The following is a 25,768-nucleotide window of genomic DNA, read 5'->3' on the forward strand; positions in this document are numbered from 1 at the left end:
GTCACTATTCACCTGTGACAAGTTTCCTATGCTATGACTCATAAGTCAAGGGGGTGAATTATTATTATTAATCAGAAGATGATTGAACTTTTTGTTATTGTGAAAACCACGTATAACACATTACAAATTCCACTAGATTTAAAGTATTGTGTGCTTTGTGTATCCCTTATTTTTTGGAATCCGGTACATGATATTGGCTGTAACAGTGGTTAAAACCTTTGGTGTTTTACTTCCTGGATGAGGTATATAAATGTAGGCCTACACAGGTTGCAGTTTTAGGTGGACTGACAAACTCATAAATATCATTCAGACACCCCATGACTAACCAACAAGTATATGAAGGTTGAAACTCAAGCTCTTTTTAAAATGTTATAACTTTCACTAACAATAATCTCCTCAATCAAATAAAGCAAGTACATCATACATGAAAACATCTTTATTCAGTTCATTATGGAGTGAATTATCTTTTTTTTTTCAGAGGAAAAATTGTGGCATCAAGACTTGTACAAAACCATTAGCCTGTGGGATTTTAAAACGGGTCCAGCATTCAAAAAGTTAAAAGTGACAGAAGCCAGTGCTATACAGAAAGCAATGTGCTGGCTAAAAAATATGTCAAAACTCTTGTGTGCAAAATAAGTAAAAAAAATAAATAAAAAAAACATCAGAGATAAAGGGATTCAGTTTTACACCAACACCAACAATGTCTCTCTCTTATGTTCAATTTTAGCACTGCTTGGAATCTATTTGAAACAAACAAACAAACAAACAAACAAACAAACAAACAAAAACCTTCAAGACAGTAGTCCTGTTTGGCACAATTCCGGTGATCATACCTGGGAGATAAAGACCACATTTCCAATGGGCAGCACGTTAAATCATGCACATTAGGTTACCTTGAAACTAAGAGGTACATTTTACACATAGCAGAAACCTGGACTTATCCAAAGACCAATCAGAACTGTGCAGAATACTAGCATAAAACCACCTGCAATCAGCAATGTTTCTTTTTCACTTGACATGTACTTAAAACCAGTTATATTGTAAACAGTTACTAATAGGCTTAGCGTCTAAAATGCTTGTGGATTTCTTGTGATTTAATAAATACACACACTCTTAGGATACTCACAGCTACCTTTCTTTCAGGTAAACAGCTGAGAGAAACTGATCGTGATATCGCAATATTTTCCTAAAGGAACAACAATAATTAATGTATGAAATGCTGTTTGGTACATGAAGATGTAATGGTGCATGTTATTTTGGCTGTACTCTAGTAACCACAGGCAGTAGCTTGGCACTTGTATTGCTTCGGAAGGTAACTGTAGCACTGAAGGACACTAGAAGACTGCTGATGCCACAGAGAATACATCTGAACAAAGGAGATTGTGAACAGAACACCATCCAAAAAAAAAATGCTATTCTATATTGTTGCAATTGAAAAGAGCTTCAGAAAATAAGCAGACGCTTAAAATTATGCACATAAAAAAAGAACAAAACCGAAAAAAAACAAAAACAGAAGTACAACAATGTGCCCCTGAACCTTCTGTGCAGGCGTGCTTTCATTCCATATGCAAATGCCTAGTTTAGTGGTTTTCAAATGTCTTCTCAAAATTATCTAACAGGAACTTCCCCCAGTAAGGAGGAAATTTGCATTCAGATATCTCGCAGCACTTCTGTCAAAAACCATGGCAGGTACAGTGTCTGGGGGGAAAAGAAACCTCAATGCAGGTAATACTCCATCAGATAGAGTCTCTCCATACATAGTGAAGGGCACAGTTCAGCAAAATCATTTCATCCGTGCAATTAAAACCACTCTTGTTACATTCATTTGGCAGAGGCAGCCTCAGACAAACATTTTTCTCACACACACACGCACGCACTCTCAAATCCCTCCGGCTTCGAAAGCCCCCTGAGTCAAACCTAATTCTTTCTCTGGTCAAAAGGCATTCCCCTGACAGTGGCATGAGAATATGTGCAAAACACTCAATCCATACACCTCTCTTTCATATTCCTGAACATGTCATGTCATATAAGGCATCCTTATTATACCTATTATAACGTATAAAATATCTACACACACTGATACATTTATTTTCAAAGGCAAAATGATCAAACTTTAGAATGCTAAATGGTTTTTAAAATAACTCTTACCAATCCTAGGCTTCATAAATTAACTGGACACAACACCTACTATGCCAAAAAGAATTACCTGGACACAACACTTGAGGGAAATTTGTTACAGAACTAGAATACTATAAATCTTTCATTGCACAGTGAACAAATTGTAACATTAGTGCAACATTATTGGAGTTCTGTCCACTTTATCTGGAGCTTCTGATGGATGATGCCACAACTATGGCAAAGTACTGGTCAGCTTTGCTGGACCTACAGAATTGGTCGTATAAACAACTCCTATGGCTGGCAGGACTCATTTCAGTCACCAAGAGCTAATACTTCAAATCTGAAAGACAGAAATGTTGAATTGCATGAAAATACAAACATTGCAACAACATTCTCGAAAAGGTACAGTCAGTAATTATGCAGGAAGTCGCATTGTTTAGGAGAGAGTAATGGGACCTAAACATTATAATCAATTAATCAATGACTCTGGTATTATCAGCTTATTTCTAAAGATACTCTAATATATATATATATAACGTATTTTCCGGACTATAAGTCACACTTTTTTTCATAGTTTGGCTGGCGACAGGTCGACTGTGGTGACTTATATATGAAAAAAACTATAATTGAACATGTAATTTAACATTACTGTCTACAGCCGCGAGAGAGCGCTCTCAAATGCACAAGTCCTGTGCACTTTCAGCCAGAGTTTAGTGCTTGCGCGATGCCTGAAACACACGTGCATACCTAAATCCTCAAATTATGGCCGGGATTCTATTCATAGCCGGGCCTCAATAAAAGCCTTAATTCATACCCGGGACAAATAAAAGACAGTATAATTTTGTTTCAATTTAACTCATAAAAGAGCTCTTATTTTATATTAGACAGGTCATCTGCTGGAAAGATTAGGCCTATTTTTTGGTCAAAGTTTTCTCCATGGATTCCTGGTCAGAACCCCTATTGGAACAGATTAAAACTTGGGGCATGTTGGATTTTGTCCAAAAATCCAATATGGCCACCATATTAAAAAATTACACATTTTTACACACTTTTTGGCTTAATCAAAATTTTAAGATGACAAAAAAATTGTCCCCATCAATATTTTAGCGAACTTATTTGTACTGCTGATCATTCCGACAGCCAGCACGACAATACAAGAAAGATTTCCTTCATTTCTTCATTTTTTGAACATTTATTTTATCTAATGACATACAAAACATAATTATTGCATCCACATATCCTTATGCGCTATGTGCAACTTTTATTCACTAGACTAAAACCGTGAGACAAGGTCAATTACTCTCACGTATCTCTTAAAGTGACAGGCACTCAATTACACCTACACATCACCAATGTGCACTCAATTAGACCTAGAACACCAACATTAAAGATATGCCTAAGTGTAATAGTTTAAAAATAGTTATAGTTTTAGAATAGTTTTCAAATTGCTAAATATATTTACTAGTAATTATGCAAAATATATGAAATATGACATAAGCCATCATTTTCCATGGTGTTTGTGTGGAGAGAATCAAGCAGAATCTGGCCACTGGTGTGAATGATCACACTACAGTATATTCAATATTACTGATGATGATGTCAAGGTGGTGGGGCCCCCAAATCAAATACATTTTTTAAAAAGTATCGAAATCGCAATTCTTGACTTGGTATCGGTATCGAAACATTAATTTTGGTATCGTGACAACACTAGTTGTGATAGACCTTTGTATCAACTTGTGTTCTATTGGATATAACCAGTTTTAAACTTCCATTTGCTATTTATGGCCTGCAGGCCTCATTGACCTGAGCTCATGCAAGTCAGAAAGGGGAAGATTCTATTGGGGAAAGGTTCCAATGGGGGCTGACATATAAGCAAAGAGGGGGAGTGAGGGTGTGTTTGTGTGTGTTTTAATGTACAGAAGCACATATACAGTCCATCTGATCAATAAGTATGTGCCTGGACTCAATTTTATACACTGATCATTTTTTCACCCATTCATTTCTAATAGCCGGTCATTTTTTGACCAGAAACACACATGGGTTTTCTAAAGTTTGACCGTGAACACAACAGGATACGCTTTGCCCTGTGAATTGTTGGACTTTCTCTCCTCTTGATGAAAAAGAAGTTTCTCTACTGCTTACGCAAAGTCATCTAACAACATGCCCTTTGGATCCTGTCCCGTCTATTCTTCTGCAGTCTATCACACCTGCTGTTCTGCCAGCAGTAATGCATATGTTTAATACTCCACTCAGTTCTGGAATAGTTCTTTCTTCTTTTAAATAGGCAAGGGTTATGTCTTTGCTAAAAAAAAGTACACTTCATACAATTGATGAAGAAATACAGACCTGTCTCCCTTCTTCCTTTCTTGTTGGCTTTGGAGGAAGTGTTCTTCAAGCAAGTCTATGACTTCCACACAACTTCTTGTGCAGGCTATGGTTATCTCCAAACTGCACTATTGTATTTGGCTGTTAGCTGGCCTGCCTGATTGTGTAGTAAGATAGTTGCAAATGATTCAGAATGCTCCAGCATGCCTGGTCTTCAATCAGCCAAAGAGGACACATGTAACTCCTCTCCTAGTTACTTTACATTGGCTCCCTATAATAGACCTTGGCCTATAGGACACTTACTGGATCTGCTATACAGCTATCTCAGTTCTATGATCCAGCTGTACATCCCCAAGCACTCACTGCGCTTATCTGATGGGTAGCCCAGTGCTCTCCATTCCTGTGATAGTTTAAGCCCAAAAATACCCCATTTTGGGGATATTATTGAATTTATATTGAGTTTTTGGGAAAACGTCTAAATGCCATATGTTTTAATCTGTTTAAGTTAAAGGTGCTCTAAGCGATGCCACACGTTTTTTAGGCTAAAACATTTTATGTCACTTACTGCAAACATCACCTAACCAACCGTTGCAGCAAATCACAGAAGAGATGCGCGTTTAGGAGAGTTTCAATTGCACGGGAGCAGCATGGAAGGGAGGGGGAGGAAGTAGCGAGTTAGCTCTGTAAGAGCCAAATGCTGTGTTGTGTTCAGATTATTGTTCCTTTGTCTAACACTGGGTGGCGTATGTCTTAGGTATAAAGGTAGCAAATACAATGTTGTTGGCAGGTGTCTGACCCGGAAGGGCAAAGGGTTTTTGACCGCTTGCGCGCGGCACTTTTGTATTGCTACTGATGGAAACTATGGACAAGTGCTGTATTGGAATAAATGGACCACTTTGGATTTTCAGCGTCAACAGTTGTCTTATGCGTTTGTTTAGCACAGGGCAATCAAGTGAGCGTAGCACTCATAACATCTAGCGCGTCAGCCAGGCCTTCCCCGGGCTCAGGCACCTCAGTAGTTCTGTATGAGACCGAACTCCTTTAACAAGCTCTCTGTTTTGTTTGAAAGTCAACAGAAGTGACGTTACCCAGCATCACTTAGAGCACCTTTAAGGTACCCAATTTATTTGAACTGTATTTAACCTGTAAGAGGTTTATGTTTGAGGGAAATTTGAGGATTTCTGATATTTGACAAATATCTGACAAAATTATAATTTTTTAATGATTTAAAATTGTTAGAAAATACTTAGGGTTTTAAAAATCATCAGTTAACCTCTGTAAATATGTTTTTGATAGAAAAGGACAGTTTTTTGCTAAAATGGCACTGTTTTTAGCAGAAATGTCCCTATAGCATAGCAAAAAGTATGTCAAAATGTGCCATTTTTGAATATGGCGGTTCTGACCAGGAATCCATGGAGAAAACTTTGACCAAAAATAGGCCTAATCTTTCCAGCATATGACCTGTCTGGTTGGTTTAATATTGTTGCCAATGAAAAGTCATTGTCCTACACTATGAGTCTCCAACAGGTTGCTCTCAAGCTACCAGTCGCATGCTGCCCCCTTCTGAGCTAGATGCTGAAGCAGTAACCTACATTTAAACACAATTGTCGCTGCCAGGCATCAGCCTACGAATTTTATAAAAAAGTAAATCATGCATAATTTAAAAAATAACTAAATTTAGGCCATCTTAGACCTCTTTGGCTATACGGAAAAAGGTTTCCCTTGCAGCACAGCACACGTTCCATGAATGAATGAAAGCGGATCCCTTATCTCGCAATAAGCGGATGGAAATCCCGACACTCTTTCATACATGAAACTTAATAGTAAACCATTAAATACCACACAGATTTCAGTGGTCATCAGTCCCGATATTTAGCAATATAATCAAACAGTCCAAACGTAAATTAAATCTCAAATTGAACATCTGCTTTTGATAGCCTACCGGTATGCCGCTCCAAACGAAAAGTAGGCCTATGTATCACAATAAAACGCAAGAAATAAAGGCGTATAGCTGACTCGACTACAAGCCATGGCCCAAATAAAGGTGCTGTGCTTTGCGCAACTTAAATAAAAGACCCCAGCCATAATTTGAGGATTTACGATAGTCTGTCTCCTAAACATTCCTCACCCGTTATCTAGACATGCATGAAAACATATGAAAACAAAACGCACTGCCATGTAATATTTGATCGGTGTTTTGCTACTAATTATCTTTCACGTAATGAATGCGCACAGAAAGCGAAAGTAGGCCTACTATGCGCTCCATGTCTGTAGCTGTCTGTTCACGTCCGCAATCGATTATAACGTTCCTAAAATGGAGAACACATCCATGTTCTCCCGCATTATAGGCTGTCATGCTTCTGTGTTTGCAAAATTCCTGACGGTTCCTGATCGCTAAACGTTTGTTTTCCTTTCCTGTCGATAGCGGTTAATGTAGAAGCACCTAGGCTATAATTTGACTTCAGCGGTGACAAATCCTGCTGAGAGAGAGAGAGAGAGAGAGAGAGAGAGAGAGAGAGAGAGAGAGAGAGAGAGAGAGAGAGAGAGAGAGCGCAACAAGAGAGAGGCGCCCCCAAAGTGGTCCTGCGCGCGCGTGTGTGTGTCTCTGCATGGGGTTCAATTGAAGTCAGAGTTGGTCCGTCCAGTCAATTGGCCCACATTCAGGCTGCTCCATTATTAGATTAACGTCAGACAGCGCTGTAAAATGTGTAGGAATTTCTCGCATTATGATGGCTAGAGTTGCGGGACTTTTATTATTATGCTCAATACTTAGTAATAATTTATGCTCAATACCCGCAATCCCCCGCTGACATTTAGGCCCTGGTTTTAAATGTACATCTTTTTTTCTCTCGCGCTCTCGGACGTGGCCAGCCGAGCATTTGTTCTGCTGCCAGCTTGTGCCAATGTATCATCCAAAATGCTTGATTGCATTCTCCACATGTTTAGCTAAATTTTCATGTACCACATCAGCATTTTTGTTCAGTGAATCTTTTGTAAACTGCTTTAGAATTAGCTTCGGGCCCTTGTCAGCAGCCTTCGGCTTGCCTCTTGCCACTCTTCACTCCTTCGTCTTCGTTAACATTCCCTGTAGAATTCTCAATATTTTTGGCCTTAATGTGTCTAGTTACATAGTCTGTCTGTTCTTGGTCTTGGATTTTGTGAAATAAATGTCTAAATATCACCTGCTTGCTGCAGCTTCGGTCTGCACGTCCTTTTAAAACCGCATATTTTTCTCTCGAGCATTTAATCTGCTGCCGGCTTGTCTCTCCACATCGTCCAAAATGCTTGATTGCATTGCATTCTTCACATTTTCAGCTAAATTGTCATGTACCATATCACCATTTTTGTCCAGTGAAATTGCTTTACAATTACCATCGGGCCTATAGGCCTATCGCCTGGCTTGCCTCAGCTTCGGTCACTAAAACAGTCTTTTTCTCTATCGTGAGCATTTAATCTGCTGCCAGCTTGTGACTCCATATCGCCCAAATTGATTGATTGCATTTAGTGCTGTCAGTTAAACGCGTTATTACCGGCGTTAACGTAAACCTATTTTAATGCCGTCAATTTTTTTACTAGTTGTCAACTGTTGCAACAACTAGTAACGTTAGAACAACTACAACACCACACTGGATCTAGCTAGACCGTGCTGCATGTACACGCCCCCTTTTAGGGGAAAGGGAGCTGTTTGGATAATGGAAACCTATGCTGCATAGAAGTGGGGAGCAAAAAGGGGTTATACATCTTGAAACAAATGTGAATAAAAGGCACAAAATAAGGTTGGTGTAAGAGTTATCTGTGTGTTTATGGGATTAATGTGACCATTACGTTCCTATTTTTTGCTCTTTCCAGTTTAGCCTACTAACAGGAGTGTCACGAATGTAAGCACAGTCAAACTGCCCGTGGCTGACTATAACTAAGTTCGGCAAGCTTAACTTTACATGTCATAACATCAACTAAACATAAGTCACACATTCATTCTATCACTTGTAATATGAACGTAGCCTTTTTCCTACAACTAGGTGAGATAATTGGCTATGCCTGTTATACTGAAGTTCCACAGTTAGCGAGCTAGCAAGCTAACCGTTTTACATGGGATATGGTAAGTGTAGCTATACGTGCTGAATGGGTTGTAATGTTGCCTACATCGTTTCGACATGAGTAAGTTACATAAGCCTACACATAATTCTTTATAACTGCTGTGTTAGTAAAATTATTGAATGGCCTGCAAATTAATAACTAGATGTAACGTCAAGGTGTGATTAGGCTATCTGTCTTTCCCATTAGAATCAATGATTTATATGTATGTTAACTTGTTTTCCGCTAAAATGGGGCGTGATGCAGATTAATTGTAGCCTATATGATGATGCGCCTTTAGTAGGCTACGTAAAGGCATGCTGCACACACTTGTTTGGGCTTACGAGCCGGCCAAAGAGTCGATTCGTACAATAAACACCAACGCAGTTCTGAACACCCGGTCAGCTGAATGGTGTTTCAAATTGCTGTGGACACCGATGCCGACATGAGTGCGATGCACTCTGCTTTCGACATTCATGAACTGTACATTAGATTCCATTCTTTTCAATACAACTCTGCACACCAGCATCGCACTTTGCCGCCGTGTAAATCACGATTCAGTTATATTTGGTCGACGCCGCTCCATAAAATCCATTGTTCATCCAGTGTTTGTGTGTTAAAAACTTCGGCGCTGATGTGTGTGGCAAGTGACAGTGCACCATAGACTGTAGGCCTATAAAATGGCAGTGCACTCATGTCGAAAGGTTCCTTATTTTCAACTGAACTCAAAGATAATGAATATAGCATTTTATGTTTGTTGCCCTTTATAAGCTATATTTCTGAAGAATATATTTTTAGCTACATTTTCTTGACCATATCAGCATTTTTGTACAGTGAATCTTTTGTAAATTGCTTTACAATTATCATCGGGCCTATAGGCTTATCACTGGCTTGCTTCGGTCACGTCCTTTTCAAATTGCATCATTTTCTCTCATGAGCAGTTAATCTGCTGCCAGCTTGTGACTCCAAATCGCCCAAAATGCTTGATTGCATTGTATGGCATTTTCTTTCAGTGAATCTTTTGCTTTGCAATTACCTTCCTGCCCTCCTCTTGGCTGCCTTCACTCCTTCATCTTCATTAACATTAATCTTTTTGGCCTTAATAATCCAGTTACATAGTCTCTGTTTTTGGTTTTGGATTTTGTGAAATACATTTGTAAATAAATGCGACTTATAGTCCGGAAAATACGGTGTGTGTGTGTGTATATATATATATATATATATATATATATATATATATATATATATATATATATATATATATATATATATATATATATATATGTGATATGTTGAGTATATATATATATATATTACACTCAAATGTAAAACCTGTTTCCTAGCATTGGAAAAATAATTTGTGGATTGTGAAAACTAGATGTTTTCCTCTGATCTAAGAGTCCCCTAGAGCACAAAAAAGAAGAGCAAACATAAAAATATATAAAAAAAACAGTGGAACATTCCACCAGTGGAGTCAATGGGTACCAAAATAAGAACAAATCGTGGATGCAAATAGAAATAAGAACGTTGGAGCGAGTTTGGAGGGCTGCGGCGTAATACCACTGGTAACTTGAAGTATTTGTGAAGGTGCTCTTTGGTATAAAAATGAATGGATTGTCCAAGGCACTCTTCAAAAAAAGTTTTAAAAAAGCTTTAATAAAACGGCTTTAAGAAATAAGAACGTACATACATTGTGTTCATACATTGTCTTTTGCACAAGACACAATGTGTTTACCCGTGTTAATTGAAGCCATTGCGACTGTATAACAGAAAAATGGGCAAAGTGAAGTATTGCCCAACGAGTAAGTACTTACCTGTTGTTCAAGCTTCTGATATTTTCCGCTTTTTGTTCTCCGTGTGGAGTTTGATCTCTTTCCCTCTACTACAAATGCAATGATCTGTGGGAGGACAGCAGGTGATAGAAGAGATTTATGACAACAATGTAGAAAAATGCATTTGGTAATAAAGGTAGAGTTTCACTGTTGTGTGACATGGAAAAATTAACTGCAATTGTGAAAATAATTTTATTTAAAAGTCTTGAACCTTTCGTTTGTTGTGGTATCCAATGTAGAGTAATGCCACCAGTGTTGCAGCAGAGACAAGGTAAGCAAAGAAATGGCTGCTTTCTGCATCATCTACATGTTTCCCTGAGCTGTTGGAGTCGATAGAGAGTATCTCTCCTTTAGTCTTTCCTGCTTCTCCTTTCCCTGCGGAACCACCATCCCCTGTTTCTCCATTTCCTTCGGAACCACTCTTTCCTGCTTCTCCACTTCCTGCTGAACCACTCTTTCCCTCTTCTCCATTACCTTCTGGACCACTCTTTCCCTCTTCTCCATTACCTTCTGGACCACTCTTTCCCTCTTCTCCATTACCTTCTGGACCACTCTTTCCCTCTTCTCCATTACCTTCTGGACCACTCTTTCCTGGTTCTTCATTTCCTGCTGAACCACTCTTTCCTGCTTTCCCTGTTGAACTACCGTCCCCTGCTTCTACATTTCCTTCTGGACCACTCTTTCCTGGTTCTTCATTTCCTGCTGTAACACTCTTTCCTGCTTCTCCTTTCCCTGTGAAACCACCGTCCCCTGCTTCTTCATTTCCTGCTGAACCACTCTTTCCTGGTTCTTCATTTCCTGCTGAACCACTCTTTCCTGGTTCTGCTTTTCCTGCAGAACCACCATCCCCTGCTTCTACATTTCCTGCTGAACCACTCTTTCCTGGTTCTGCTTTTCCTGCAGAACCACCATCCCCTGCTTCTACATTTCCTGCTGAACCACTCTTTCCTGGTTCTGCTTTTCCTGCAAAACCACCATCCCCTGCTTCTACATTTCCTGCTGAACCACTCTTTGCTGCTTCTCTATTTGCTGTGGAGCCACCCTTTCCTGCGTCTTCCGTGACTGCATTTTCACTCATGGCATGGTCATCCTTTCCAGTGACTGCATCTTCCTTTGCAGAGGAGATTACTTTTCCTGCTGCATTACCACTACCTCTCTCTGCTGTGGAATGTTGTGGAGCCTTATCTGCACCATTTTTGTCAAAACCTGCTGATTCAGGTTCAGGTTCAGGTTTTGTCGTCACATTTTTCTTCTCAGTGTTGGTAGGCTTTTCATTTGACCCAACAGCCCCTTGGACAGGTCCACCAACATCACCTGGAAAAGAGTGTCAAAAGGTATTGAGGCAATATGTGTTACTGGAAGAGATTCACCGATTGATCGGCTGGTGACCTGAATTCGCCAATTTTTACGTGATCGGCCATGACCGGCAACTGGCCGGTCAGTCTGAGACGCGTCGATTTTATGCCGGTCATATGCACTCGTAACCTGACTCTCGCCAGATGAATTTCGTTCGGCCTAGCTCCACTCATCCATCTGGGATCGCTCCATTGGAGAGGTGTTTCAGAAGGCTGGGCCTTATCAAAAATTCTTGCATATGATTGGATAAGCCACTTGTCCGTCATCTTTACCGTTCCCACCAACAAAAGCCTTCAGAGCCGTTCTCTGATGTTCTTTTAAAGACAAAATATTGGGTAAATTTGGACAACATGGATGAAATAGCAGCATCGATGTTGACGCTTGCTTCCTCGATGCAAGCTGCCATTGTTGTCTGAATCAAAACAGTCTCCCAGTCGCTTCTCCGCTACGTCACATCTATGAAACTCCCGCCCTGCGTCCTGATTGGCTCTACCATAAAATCTGGTGCCGAAATCACTCCCAACGGACAGATCCCAGATTGAATCCAATTCAGTGTTTCCCACAGAATTGGATTCAATTTGTGGCTGTAGCTGACTTTGACAACGGGGGGGGGGGGTATTAAGATAGTCTTGGTAGTGTATAGGTCTAATTGAGTGCCTGTCACTTTAAGACGTTTGAGGGAACCCTTGCAATTGTAACACAGTTGAAAGGCTGCTGATGTGTGGATGCAATTCATAACGTTTTCTACATAGTTAAAATAAAGGTTCGTACTTCTCCTTGGGACAAGCACTTTTGAATTTTGGAAAACACTTTCCCATTTACATCGGGATTTTGCAAACATTCAGTGTCAGAGTCAATAAAATGAGCCCTTCAACGAAATTGACAAGCAGCTGTAAGTAGGCTAAGCATGCTAAATTCGACATCCAAACAGTATTCTAACATTAGCTTTGAGATACTGCTTGATTTCATAACTTAACTTAGTTTAGTCTCGTCAATGTAGCCTACTATGTTGTGAGAAGACCTTAGCAGAGTTCACTTCAATGCAGCAGTTTTCAACAAATTTGCACAGCATGGTCACGATGCTAAGCGGATTTAATAGCAATTTAGCCAGACGTCTTCTATGCAATGCTTCTATGTGGCAACAACAATCCTTCGACAATCGTGAATATTTTGTTAATTGCACATGCAGAGGAGTGGCAGCGGGCTACGAGAGAGGGCGGGGCAAGGAAAGGCTGCGTGCGTAAAAAGCGCAGCTCAATGGCAATGCAAGGATTTGACCTTATATTTAAATTAAATTAAATTAAATTAAATTAAACATAGAATATTCATCTGTGGCGGCCGATTTTTATTTCGTGGCGCCCCGCCACAGATTAGTCAATGTATGGGAAACACTGGATGTGAGTGGAGCTAGGCGGAACGAAATTCATCTGGCAAGAGTCAGGTTAATGCACTCGCGTGCCACACTTGAAACAACATCGCCCAGCTGAGTTTGCAAAGTTTGAAGAAGCTAGCAAAGGCCAGCACTCAGGGCTGGATGTACAAAGAAAGCAGTAATACAGATTTTTTGCGCAGAAAATAGCTTTGCTATATTGCGTGGAATGATGTCACCGCCCATCCCTGCCCCCTCTACAACACAAATTGCGTGCCCACAGCTCAACCACAAGCGCTTTTGAATGGCGTTAACCGATTGTGACATTAAAAAGAATCAAAGTTTAAATACAAAGTTTCATACATGATAATAAGATATCAACAAGCGACATACAGAGTAGGCCTAGTACAGGGATGTCAAAGTCAAATACATTAGAGGGCCAAAAAAACAAATTTGCTACAAGCCGAGAGCCGGACTGGTTCAATGTTTATTAAAACATATTGAAATGACTGCACGTAACCTATTGAACCAAGACGTGTACTGTATTTTATTTAATGATTAAATGAATAATGACTGTGACTGAAGTGCGGGCAAAGTTAGCACAAATGTACGATTTTTCCCATCCTCACCGATCTAGTCATAAACCTTGTTTAAATGATCATATGATGCCTCCTTGCTGCTTTGTCATCTACATCAGTCTTTCTCAAACTTCTTTGACCTGAGGCCCAGTCAAGGCATACTTTGGGGTCATAGGGCCCACCTACATGAACCCACCCCCTCCTCCCACCCCCCATTAAATTATCATAATGATATCACAATTATTATTATTTTTATACTATATTGCTATACATGCACTTCAAAACAGTCAATGTTTGAAGTGCTAAGATTGTTCACAAAAGTTTGTGAAAACATGCACATCAGAGTACTGCTTTACTAATGTAAAATATAATTAGGCCTACAATAGTTTCATTGTTTTTGCATTGTTGCATGATGCTTGCATGAGAAATACTTCTCAAAACAACAGCAGTTATATGGGTGCGGTTGTTTTGGGATGTTTCCCCTCATGCAAGCATCATACACTGATAGAATATTTAGATGCTATTTAATTACATTTAATTTGAATGCCTGAATGTAAGGATTCAGGAGACACAATACCAGCTTGTGTGAATGGTAAATGGCGGATCGGATCATGCGTAAATCACTGATCTGGAGATGTATGTTTAACTAAGACTAATTAATAGCTTTTGGCTGACTTTAATACTTAATGCCAAACAGTGTTTTATATAGTCTGTGCTCTGTTTTTTTATGGAAGTTGCATAAATCCACGTCGTTCTATTAAATGTCGTTTCATAATTAGCCTTCCAATAGGTTGAAGCTTAGCTTTGCTACCAACGTGCACACGCATGCATTGAATAAACGCTCATACCACGACTTAATTCTATGCCTCTATGTTTGATGACACCAAATAAACAAGTATTTCCTACTAATTGCAGAAATGTTTGTTTTCTTTTTCTGTCCGCGGCTCCTTGACCAATTGCGCAGCAAATTATCAGACGATGGCCCGGGAATAATTTCACTCTGCAGACCATTGTCCACATTGCGGACGCGGCCCATAGTTTGATAAATGATGACCTGCATGCTGCCATATTAAAGCCTTTTTACGGTGTGTTTTAGCCGGGTTTTCGCGTGGAAGGCTCTGTAGAAATCTGGCACCCTATTCAACGAAGTTAAACTGAAAGAGCGTGACGTTCACAGACACCAGAATGAACGAGTTCACAGTAATGTTCATCAGGCAGTAGTAGCCTAATACAGTACGTTCAGTTCACGTTCGCTCAAAATACATATGAACAAGTGACTTTCGTTCAATGAACGCGTTCAGGCACAACACTGGGGAGGGGGGTAGCTGAAAGTCGACATCTGCCCTGACTGAATACTGATGAATAATGAAGCCGAGGCCCACTTGCGGCGCCGCAGTGTGTTCGTGGGCTACCGTTGCATTGTGGGGAATGGAGTATTGATGCGCAAAACAGCAGCCGGTGGCTGTGGCCTGCGGGCCGGTCCGTTCTAATACTAATCAAATATCATCCCGGGGGCCGTAGATAATTCATTCCTTGACTTTGACATATCTGGCCTAGTAGTTCTACTCCACTTAAAAAAAATACTCAAACTATTTACTGCATGTGGACTAGGGCTATGACTTAATACCCTAGTCTAGCAGATTGGGAAGTGTCGTGAAAGTGAACATACAATATTAGAAAGGCAAACAAAAGTTAACTTTCAGAGACAGCTGAATCAGTATTCAGAGCATTACTTTTTTTCATTGTAGGCTACTATGTTTTATATAGAGTTACCACAGTGCCACCTGTGGTTGTATAGAGCAGTGGTTCTCAAATGGGGGTACGGCATACCCCTGGGGGTACGTGAAGGCACTCCAGGGGGTACGTGAGATTTTAACCCTTAGAAGCCAATTGACGCAAAGTGCATAAAAAAAACACACCCTTTCTTCTCTGTTAAATTGCTCCGCAACTGTTCATAGCAGCGAGAAGCCTTTCTTGTGTGACAGAGCAGAAGTGGGCTTTCCAACGAGACCACGCACTTGTCTGTACATTAAAGTATGAAGATTAAAAAATCATGAAATTAAATCAAATTGCATCATATTTACAGTCTCTGCGTTCACCTTTCGTTTGAATTACTCGCGAACCCGTGAACGCATAGATATGGCAAGCATATCAGATGAAAGAGACACAGGGCTATCCATTGGTACCAAGTATGTCGATCCTTCTGGCTTATGAAAACAGACGAAGTGACTGCAAAATAATAACGTCATGTACAAAAAACAACTGCACACCCATTACTCAAGTCGAGAACTACCGCCCTGTCTCACTACTGCCTTTCCTATCCAAAGGCATTGAACGAGCAGTCTCCAAACAGGTCTCTGACTTCCTTTCACAGAACAACCTTCTGGATCCAAGTCAGTCTGGGTTCAAAAGCGGCCACTCTACCGAAACGGCTCTGCTGTCTGTAACAGAAGCCTTAAAAGAAGCCAGGGCGACCGCTCGGTCATCAGTACTCATTCTGCTTGACTTATCGGCTGCCTTTGACACGGTTAATCACCGTATCCTTCTCTCTATACTCGCTGACATGGGAATCTCCGGTTCTGCGCTCTCCTGGTTTGAATCCTACCTCACAGGACGCTCGTTTAACGTATCATGGCTTGGTCAGCTATCCGCACCTCACCATCTCACCACAGGGGTCCCCCAGGGCTCAGTGCTGGGCCCCCTCCTCTTTGCTATCTACACCACCTCCTTGGGACAGATTATCCGTTCGCACGGCTTCTCATACCACTGCTATGCAGACGACACACAGCTCTATCTGTCCTTTCCACCTGACGACCCCCTGGTTTCAGCACGGATCTCGGATTGCCTTTCAGACATAGCTACATGGATGAAGGCACACCACCTCCAGCTGAACCTCTCAAAGACTGAACTGCTGGTCATCCCAGATAAACCTACCATACACCACGACATCAACATCAAATTTGACTCCCTGTCTGTTTTACCGACCAGGACTGCAAGAAATCTAGGAGTTGTTCTTGACAACCAACTAAACTTCTCAGATCATGTTGCCTCAGTCGCCCGGTCATGCCGTTTCGCACTCTACAACATACGGAAAATCAGGACTTACTTGACTCAAGATGCTACCCAACTTCTGGTTCAGGCAATAGTCATCTCACGACTCGACTACTGCAATGCCCTCCTGACAGGTCTCCCAGCCTGCGCAGTGAAACCACTTCAGATGATCCAGAACGCGGCGGCGCGCCTGTTCTACAACCAACCCAAAAGGGCACATGTTACCCCGCTGCTCATCCAGCTACACTGGCTACCTATGGCGGCCCGCATCAAATTCAAGTCTCTAACGCTTGCCTACAAAGTAGTCTCCGGTTCTGCTCCCACCTACTTGAATGCCCTCTTACAGACTTACACTACCTCCAGACCGCTGCGCTCCTCTGACGAACGACGTCTAGCTCTACCACCAGTACGCTCAAGCCAATCCAAACTTTTCTCATCTGTTGTTCCTCGTTGGTGGAACACACTGCCAGTTCCTACAAGGGCAGGGACATCCTTTTCCACTTTCAAAAAACTCCTGAAGACCCAGCTCTTTAGAGAACATCTACTCTCATAGCAACACTTACAACAAGTCTTACTGATCCTAGCACTCACCAGCCGTTTTAAACTGACAAGTAACTGTTAAAAACAGCACTCACCGACGCACTTATTCTTACTGTACTCTAATGTTCTTTTAAACTGTCCTAAAATTGTGAGAATTGTTCTAAAACTTACTGTTTACCATGTTGTTAGTCGCTTTGGTTAAAAAGCGTCAGCCAAATGTAATGTAATGTAATGTATTGTAATGTACTCTCGTTTGAATTACTCGCAGACCTGTGATCGGATAGATATGCCACGCATGTCAGATGAAAGAGGAGACACAGAGCTATCATATGATACCAAGTACATCCTTCTGGGTTATAAAACAGACGAAGTGACAGCAAAATAATAACTTCCTATAGCTCGACTTACCTCACGTTTTTGTTTTTGTGGCAAAGCATGTTTATAATCCAACACTATTGTGTGTTTCTCTATGGCAAAGAATGTTCATAATCCGGTTTTGAGATCCTAGCAAATTCCTGCATGGCATTCAACTCAAGGCTCACATTGCATCTCAATTTTGTTCGACAAAAACACCTTTTTTGCCTTTACTTTGTTCATGGCAACGCAGTAAAAAGTTGTAGAGAATCATGAGTGCAGACAGGCACACACACGTAAACTCAAGTCAAGTCAGGTCAGATCAGTTAGTGTTCCAGATATGGAGCGCAGAAAGGTCATTTTTAAATCACTAAATAAAAAAATGGCATTTATTTCTGTAAGGCGCACACCACATATGTCTAAATTGCTCAGCCCCAGAGAATCCCTCCACCGTGGCAATGATATTGCCAGATTCAGGACAGTCTGCCCTACACACACATGAAATGCATGTAGAGCTATGAGCTTGCTGTGGTGAGATACATGTCAAAATATAAGATTTTTTATAATACGCTTTTTATATTTTAATTCTTTAAAAATATAAATAAAGTCAATGCTAGTACTAATACATGAAATGATGGCAGATCTGGATAGCCTAGACTCTGCCGGAAAAAAACAATATATAATATGTGTGTGTGGCACTTACAATGACCAGAATAAATCCTTATGAATAAAGGTAGTGAAAATGCCCTAAAAAAAACTAAGGGTTAAAATATACATACATTTAAAAAGTAGAATCCATGCAGAAATGCTTAAAAAACAATTATTTAATAAATATTTCAGGAAAATATAAGTTGTATGTGTTTATTAGTTCCAAAGTTTAATAAATTAGACACTGATGGGACAGTGCTCTGTTTTAAGTCTTTTCTTTTTTCAACTAAAAATGCTTTGCACTGGTTAGGGGGTACTTGGCTGAAAAAATATTTCACAGGGGGTACATCACTGAAAAAAGGTTGAGAACCACTGGTATAGAGTAACCTGTGGTAACTCTATACAAAACCTATTGATCTCAATGGTGCATTTTGCCCATGTTCAGGGTGGAACATTTAAAAAAAAGAAAGATTAGCATAACACAAATCAAATTGGTGTTTTTAGAAAGAAGGGATCATGGAGAATAAAGGAAGAAATATAAAAAAAATATTTGTTTATTCCCACAAGGTGTTTGGGTGCTCTGAAAATGAGAACAAAAATGATTTTTCAGACTTGTGAGGTCTGCTGTTCAGACCCTGAAGGAATTTATTTTCTGTTCATTGCTTTTTGTGAGTGTTTCTACTAATCTCAGTAAGGAAAATAAATCAAGAGCCTATGTTGAGTACAAATATGTCTTCTGAAGGCCTAAACAGAGCCCAACCAAAAACTCCAATAACATTTTGATCAACTTTGAGGGACAGCTATGATCATGCAGGATCATCCAGACCAAATGTGACAATTTTGCTACATACTATTTCTGTACCAGCATGCAAAATTTAAGCATCCTACATGGTTTAGTTCTTGCGCTATAGAGGGATTACACAAATACTTAGTAACAGGGTTCCTACACATCTTCCATTTCCATACTCAAATTTCAAAACTTCTCGGTAGATTTTTCTGAACATATTCTCAACATTGCGGCCACTTCTGGTTTGGTATAACTCTAAAAACAGAGCAAGTAATTATTCTAATTTCAGCAATGGGGAAAGTGCAAAGTCAATGTTTATTATTTAAATAAATGATTTTATGTTGCAGAAGCCTAGAGACCGTTTCGTTGAGGAAGCGCTGTGTTGCAAGGTTCACTCACATTTTTAGTTCTACGTAAACACAGCATAGCCTACATATGATAGAGACTAGTTCACTGCTGGCAGGGGCCTCATAAATCACCTTAGACCAGTGGTCCCCAAACTTTTTCTTCCGAGGGCCAGCTCAATATGCCTGGCTCCAAGAGAGGGCCAGAGACTCGGAGTAGTTGTATATCAGTAACCATAAATAGCTTAGTGCTTTGAACAACAGCAGTCTACCTTAGTTGAATATTCTATTACATTTAATCATAGGCTATTGCAATTTAATACCATTGTTAGCTGTGTTTATATTGTCATCATGCCATATCAGTGTAAAATTAAATAATAATAATAAAAAAACGGTTGCATTCCCAAAAGTATTAGCAGGGATTCCCAAAAGTATATTTTATTAAAAATGTGTGAACTCTGAATTCTGCGTCTTTGCATACACAGCTCAAGTTGTGAATATCCTACAAATAATTTAAAGTTATCAAACTATGAGAGTGCTGAAGTGGTCTGAAATGACCACCATTCTAACTTTCAGTCACCTGATGAGAACTTTGTGAACTCTTTGTATGAACATTTGAACGAGTGAATAAAAAATAGAAATAATTATCCCAGAAAGTCTCAGAAATATGACTTGAATAGAAGTTAGTTAGTTATTAACAATTAATTGATAAACTTTTAAAATACTTTGAGCACTGATGCAGTCAGCATAGGCCTCTTAAATTGTTTGCAGGTAGGCCTACATTTCATTCCGTTTTCGATGGCAAACGCAAAACAGCGCCAAAACAACCACCGGTGGACAAAAAGAGTATTACATGTGTACTGTTAAGACTCGCCATAGAGAATGAATGGGGGAAATTGCGGAGGTTTTAGTTTGACGATGTTGTACTCCCGTGCGGGCCGGATGCTATATACTACGGACATGTTTTGGGGGGCCACCCAAAATGAGGTGGCGGGCCGTAGTTTGGGGACCACTGCCTTAGAAAGTATTTTTTGTTTGCAATAACGGTTTATCAGGTAATGCAGTATCCATGTCTTGGTAACTTTTACACAAGTGCACAATACTGTAGGGCACTTGCATAGACTAGGGATTCTCAATTTGGTTTTGGTTCCAGAGTCCCCTTGTGGGAGAGACATTTTCTGAGGACCCCCATATAATCGTATCTTGATGATGTGGACTGACAGTTATGCTACACAACAGTAGGAATGGTTCATTATGACCTGAGTGAAGTGATTAGTGCTGTGGATGCAATAGTCTGGAAACACAAATATTTCTCCATACACTTGTTTGTTTTTTCCATACTTATCCAGACCTGGAAATTACTAAAGTCAAATGTCATACTTTTCCTGGTTTTCCATACTGTGTAGGAACCCTGTAGTAAGAAAAAACAAGATTTCTACCGTAATTTCCTATTAAATGAAATATTTAATGGCGCTATTGCGCTGCACGGTCCCCAGATGATGCCATTTCACTGCTTGCTTTTACATCCAAAAAAGGCCCAAAGTGCAGTGAAATGCCGCCATCTAGTGGCCTGAAATATTGAATGTAGCCCATTATATTTATTAGAAAAGAAGCGACCGTCGAATAATCTTTTCAATCAATGATAAGTCGAGTGACGAGTAAGAATGAACAGGTATGATAAGGGATCAGATTCCAAAAGTAATTATGTGGAAATGCATGGATTCCAGTTTCTTCCAGTAGCAGCAACTGGAATCCATGCATTTCCACAGAATTATTTTTGGAATCTGATCCCTTATCATACCTGTTCATTCATACTCGTCGCTCGACTTATCGTGACTAAATTCAAGATGGCTGCAAACGCTAAACTTTGTGTGTCTTTTTAGCCCATTAAATGGAACAAACAACAAATGGAATGGTCATCTCTAAGCTGGACTATTGTAATTCACTATTAGCTGGCTTACCCCCTTGTGTAATAAGATCATTACAGCTGATTCAGAATGCTGGAGCATGCCTGGTCTTCAATCAGCCAAAGAGGACACATGTAACTCCTCTCCTAGTTACTCTCCATTGGCTCCCTATATTAGCCAGAATTAAATCAAGCCTTACATCCCCAACCGCCCACTGCGGTCTTCTGATGAGCGTCTGTTATGTCGACCAGTCATAAAAACTAGGTCTAATTCAAGACTCTATTCCTCAGTGGTTCCATGTTGGTGGAATGAGTTGCCCAGTGCTCTCCGTTCCTGTGGTAGTTTTGGGTCATTTAAGAGGGGTCTAAAGACATTCCTATTCAACATGTACTTAGTTTTTTAAGCGCTTATGTGTTATGGTTTGTATAATATTGTTTTATTTTCATTGGGCTGTTAATTAATTTGACATTATTGTTTATTATTGATATTCTCCTTAATGTAGTCTTACCATGTCATTGTTTTTATATTATTGATTGAATGGACATTATTGTTTTATTATTGCCCTTCACCTCATTTTCATTGCTTATTTTTATTAGGCTATTGATTGAATTGATATTGTTGTTTATTATTACTATTCTCCTCATTATATTTGACCAACATTCTAATCTGTTCCCTGTTCAATTTTAAATATTATGTTGTTTTGTATTTACGTGTCGCTTTGGACAAAAGTGTCTGCCAAATTCATAACCAAAATAAATCACATTTGTATGTGATTAGAATGTTGCCAGTTAAATGTTCCATTTGAAACTGTCATAATGAACTCAAGCAACCAGTTTGAATGGCAGTTAATTTTACTTCTAGATCTTCACAGTGGAATTCTGGGATGACTTGTACGTAAGGGATAACGGCCACCGAGGTGTCCTGTTATATGGAATTAATAGACGAGGGCGAGGGGAGTTGCCTCCGCCCGAGTCCATTAATTCTGTATAACTGGACACACCTCGAAGGCAGTTATCCCGCGTATCACCCGGTTGCCACTGTAAAGCAAAGGAAACACACGGTTCCGTTTAAAAAGAAGCTCACTAGTTCAGCTTGTTGTTCAACTTTCGTTGGCCCTATAACAGCGATAGCATGGACAGTTAGCTTGTTTACAGTTGATTCCATTGTATTGTTGCGAAGCCTGCCTCTAGGCTCAACCGTCGTCCTACTATCGTTGTTATACCATTCATAAGCATTGATATGGAACGGCGATTACACTTTTTTTTTTACCAGATCTTCATAGGTGTCCTGTTATTCAGAATTAAAAGCCACCCCACCAGCCAATCAGAAAAGAGTATTTATTCTCTCCGGGTGATAAAAATATTTTACTCCTCAAAGATGTGTATATTATACAGCAAATATCTAGCCCCAGAGGTCAGATCTGAAGTGGCTCCACATCTAACAATAAACTTCAAGGTGTGTAGAAACACTGAACAAAATGTCATGCTTTAGTCATAAAATGCACAATACTTTTCATTATATGAGCTTAAAGGTGCCATGTGTAATGTCCGCCAAAAATCAATTCATACTCCACATTCCATAAAAGATGGGGGCAGTATACCTCCAGAAAGTGAGCTGGTTTACCCTAGAGTAACAACCGAGACTCGTGTATTGCAGTTTGGCTAGCGGTTATGTTGTCCGCATACTGCCTCCCATGGCCGAAACTGGTATTATGACACCTGTCGGGCTGTGGCTAGTAATTTAGCATGCTAATTCAGGTTGATATCTCTGCAGCACTATACCTTGTTATTTTTTTAATGACATCATCGCCCATATTTCTACTCATTCTTTTGATGCGTGTAGCTCATCTTTTGGATATGTTTACCTCAATTCTTACACATGGCACCTTTAAAGCTGCAGTTGGTAAGTCTGACAGATTGAGGGGACCAACATTTTGAATGTTTACAACTCTCATGCCCCTCCCCCACCATCACCAAGCACCCTCTCATCGAGTTTGTGGTCAGTGCACACCAGACTGCACCAGACTGTGATTGACAGTCAGATCTCACACACCCCTGCTCTGATTGGACCAGAAGAACCGGGAGCTTTGGATTTTTGCAAAACAAATAACAGGCTCTAGGTGGAGATAGAAGTGCGGGTTTTTTTTCTAAAACCGGCTGATTTATGTTGTTCTGTCGGAGCATAGTGTCGGTTTCTGTGAAAATAATAAAAAAAATCTTGCCAACTGCAGCTTTAAACGCTCCACTAAAAATATGGGATGTCCCGGACAATTCGGACGGTTGGCAACTCTATGATACACACACACACACTTCAAGCACTGCTGGTATGTACTCAAGGTTCAATATTTGTAGATAAGAAATCAACTTGTTGAGGACTGAGAATTCCAGTTTCTCCTTTCAGCAATCATTAAGCTCACAACATTACCTGTGACGTTACACGTTGAGGAAAAAAGGCTTTTAGAAAACTATCAATCATGTAGAAGCTACTCATTCGCAAATTGTGACAATACCATGGGTTGTGCGACCAGACGTATTAAGAATAGCGTTACAGATAACGTTATACCCTTCCTTTCACCAAGTTATTTGAAATCCTAATCTAGTTCTCCATATGCTTAACACGTCAGTACATGCACCTGTGGGTTCATGCTGACGTTTACACATTAGCTATCTATAACGTTATGGGTTTCTTAAAGATGGCTACCTGGTTAATAGTCATTTTGGATAACATAGTCCAAATAGTAGATTAATAACGCGCCTTCGATTTTCTGCGCATGAAAGCGAAGAAACTGAAGCGTCCTACCTTGTTAGCTAAAGCTAACGCCAACTTAGCTGAACACAGAAACATCTGAACCGAAAAGCTATTTTGTGTAGATTTCATGAGCAATAAAATCTGCCTTACCTAGACAAACGCCTAAGTAAAAAATCACAAAAATCAGTATCCCAAGACGCATTCTTCTTCCTTCATGAATGCACCAAATGTGGAGACCTCGGGGAGCTTGCTATTTTCTGCAGCTGCGACTCTTCCTGATAGCAAACATTTCCAGTAAATGAATGACACTTCCGCGGTACCAAAGACGTGTTCGTCAGAGTCAAGATAACCAAGGCGGGAGTTCACATCACCGTGTCCCTTAACAGTAGGTAGCCTAACATACAGACTGTATGTTAACCGTCATAAAAGAAATACCTAACGGTGGAAATATTGTGCCCCATCTTCGTTATTGATGACAGAGCTATAATTTATTCTCCCACATCTCTCTGTTCATCAATGATTGGGTGGCCTGTAGCTTCGAATAACCCATGATCATGGTTTACCTCTTTTGGCTAGGTTTACCTTTTAAGAAAGATTATAGCCTATACATTTTAATTTAATGTAGCCTATATCATAAACACCTAGCTGAGTGCTTAATTACATACTCGGGTACCATAGGCCTAACTAGCCATTAATTTGCATACCGGCCAAACGGGGTCAGCCATGTTCCCACAGTACAGCGGCTAATAGTTATCGTTATCGTTCTTGGTGTGAATGGGCCTTAAGGCCAGATTTTTACCTCAATCGTTCAGTTTTTGCACAAAGCACGACATTTGGTACAGTCAGAGAATGTCTAAACGGGCTCTGGTACAGTTATAGTACTAGGCCTACTCCGTGATCAAAAAATATGTACCCCAATACATAGCGCATATGAAGAGTGAAAAGCAGTTTGCAGTAAAGCTTCTCTGGTTAAATTGTGGTGCCCCAATTCTGTCCCTTGGTGTCGTGCGCACAGTGGAGCATGGTTGCAGCGGCACTGGACACTTTGTTCCAGGTGCGTTTACAGTAGCCTAGTTAACAAGGCCGATGAGCTGTGATTGAAAATCGGGACAAATCAAACGGGACAAATCAAAATCACCCAAAATACGGGATGTCCCGCACAATTCGGGACGGGTTGGCGTCTGAAAAGATCCATTTTGTTTTATTGTAGTTTAACATTTTGCATCCCATAAAATGGCAATGCATGTCCTTGCATCTACAATTTAATGTCTTAAGACAATGAAGCTAATTTAAATACGTAATGACTTTAGCTCCCTCCTGGACTCATGCTAGTCAGTGAACCAGCAGTTCAGCACTCTGGGGTTTTAGGACACTGGTTAGTGCGTTCAGTGCCCAGTCCTTGGAGATACCAATTTGCTCAAGACAGGTAAAGTTGAGTATCGTCCGCATAGCAGTGATAATCAAATTCATGGGAGCGAATGGTCTCACACCCAAGGAAGTGAGTAGGGGCCCTGATACTGAAGGCCCACCTGTGGTGAGGTCATGTGACTGTGATACCTGTCCATGCCAAGACATGCTGAAAGAATGCCCTTGAAGGTAGGATTTAAACCAGTCCTGGGCTTTCTACACTCTAAAAAATGTTGGGTTAAAAATAACCCAAATATAACTCAGGCACTGCAACTATTGGACCAACACCAACACCACATTGAGTTATCCTAACCCAATGGTCTGGGTACA

The 25,768-nt window shown here is 40.2% G+C and overlaps 2 protein-coding genes across 12 annotated transcripts in view; one reads left to right on the forward strand and one right to left on the reverse strand.

Annotated features, from left to right (window-relative positions):
• Positions 1-25,768, forward strand: part of LOC121714755 (oxysterol-binding protein 2-like) — a 765,489-nt gene that overhangs the window by 504,877 nt on the left and 234,844 nt on the right. The gene's annotated exons all lie outside the window — the stretch shown is intronic.
• tgoln2 (trans-golgi network protein 2) lies at positions 422-24,386 on the reverse strand. 11 transcript variants are annotated; one of them, XM_042099832.1, is made up of 7 exons: positions 24,182-24,384; positions 11,100-11,663; positions 11,025-11,048; positions 10,932-10,982; positions 10,561-10,814; positions 10,332-10,415; positions 422-2,458 (listed from the first exon to the last, which is right to left on the reverse strand). In XM_042099832.1, the coding sequence occupies exons 1-7, from the start codon at positions 24,231-24,233 to the stop codon at positions 2,453-2,455; spliced, it is 1,035 nt and encodes a 344-aa protein (XP_041955766.1). In that variant the 5' UTR covers positions 24,234-24,384; the 3' UTR covers positions 422-2,452. The 11 variants fall into 11 exon arrangements, with proteins under 11 accessions (XP_041955766.1, XP_041955764.1, XP_041955763.1 ...); XM_042099830.1 differs by having other exon boundaries at positions 10,932-11,045; positions 11,127-11,663; positions 24,182-24,386; XM_042099829.1 differs by having other exon boundaries at positions 10,932-11,048; positions 24,182-24,386.

This window comes from Alosa sapidissima, chromosome 8, assembly GCF_018492685.1.
Source record: "Alosa sapidissima isolate fAloSap1 chromosome 8, fAloSap1.pri, whole genome shotgun sequence".
Taxonomy (NCBI): Eukaryota; Metazoa; Chordata; class Actinopteri; order Clupeiformes; family Clupeidae; genus Alosa; species Alosa sapidissima.

Bases quoted from the DNA above. Each gene is read 5' to 3' on its own strand.
- tgoln2 (XM_042099826.1), bottom strand. From the start codon at position 24,233: ATGCGTCTTGGGATACTGATTTTTGTGATTTTTTACTTAGGCGTTTGT. The intron at 11,664-24,181 runs GTAAGGCAGATT...ACTCTTTTCCAG, and splicing joins TTACTTAGGCGTTTGTCTAG to GTGATGTTGGTGGACCTGTC. The intron at 10,416-10,560 runs GTTCAAGACTTT...GTCCTCCCACAG, and splicing joins GATACCACAACAAACGAAAG to ATCATTGCATTTGTAGTAGA.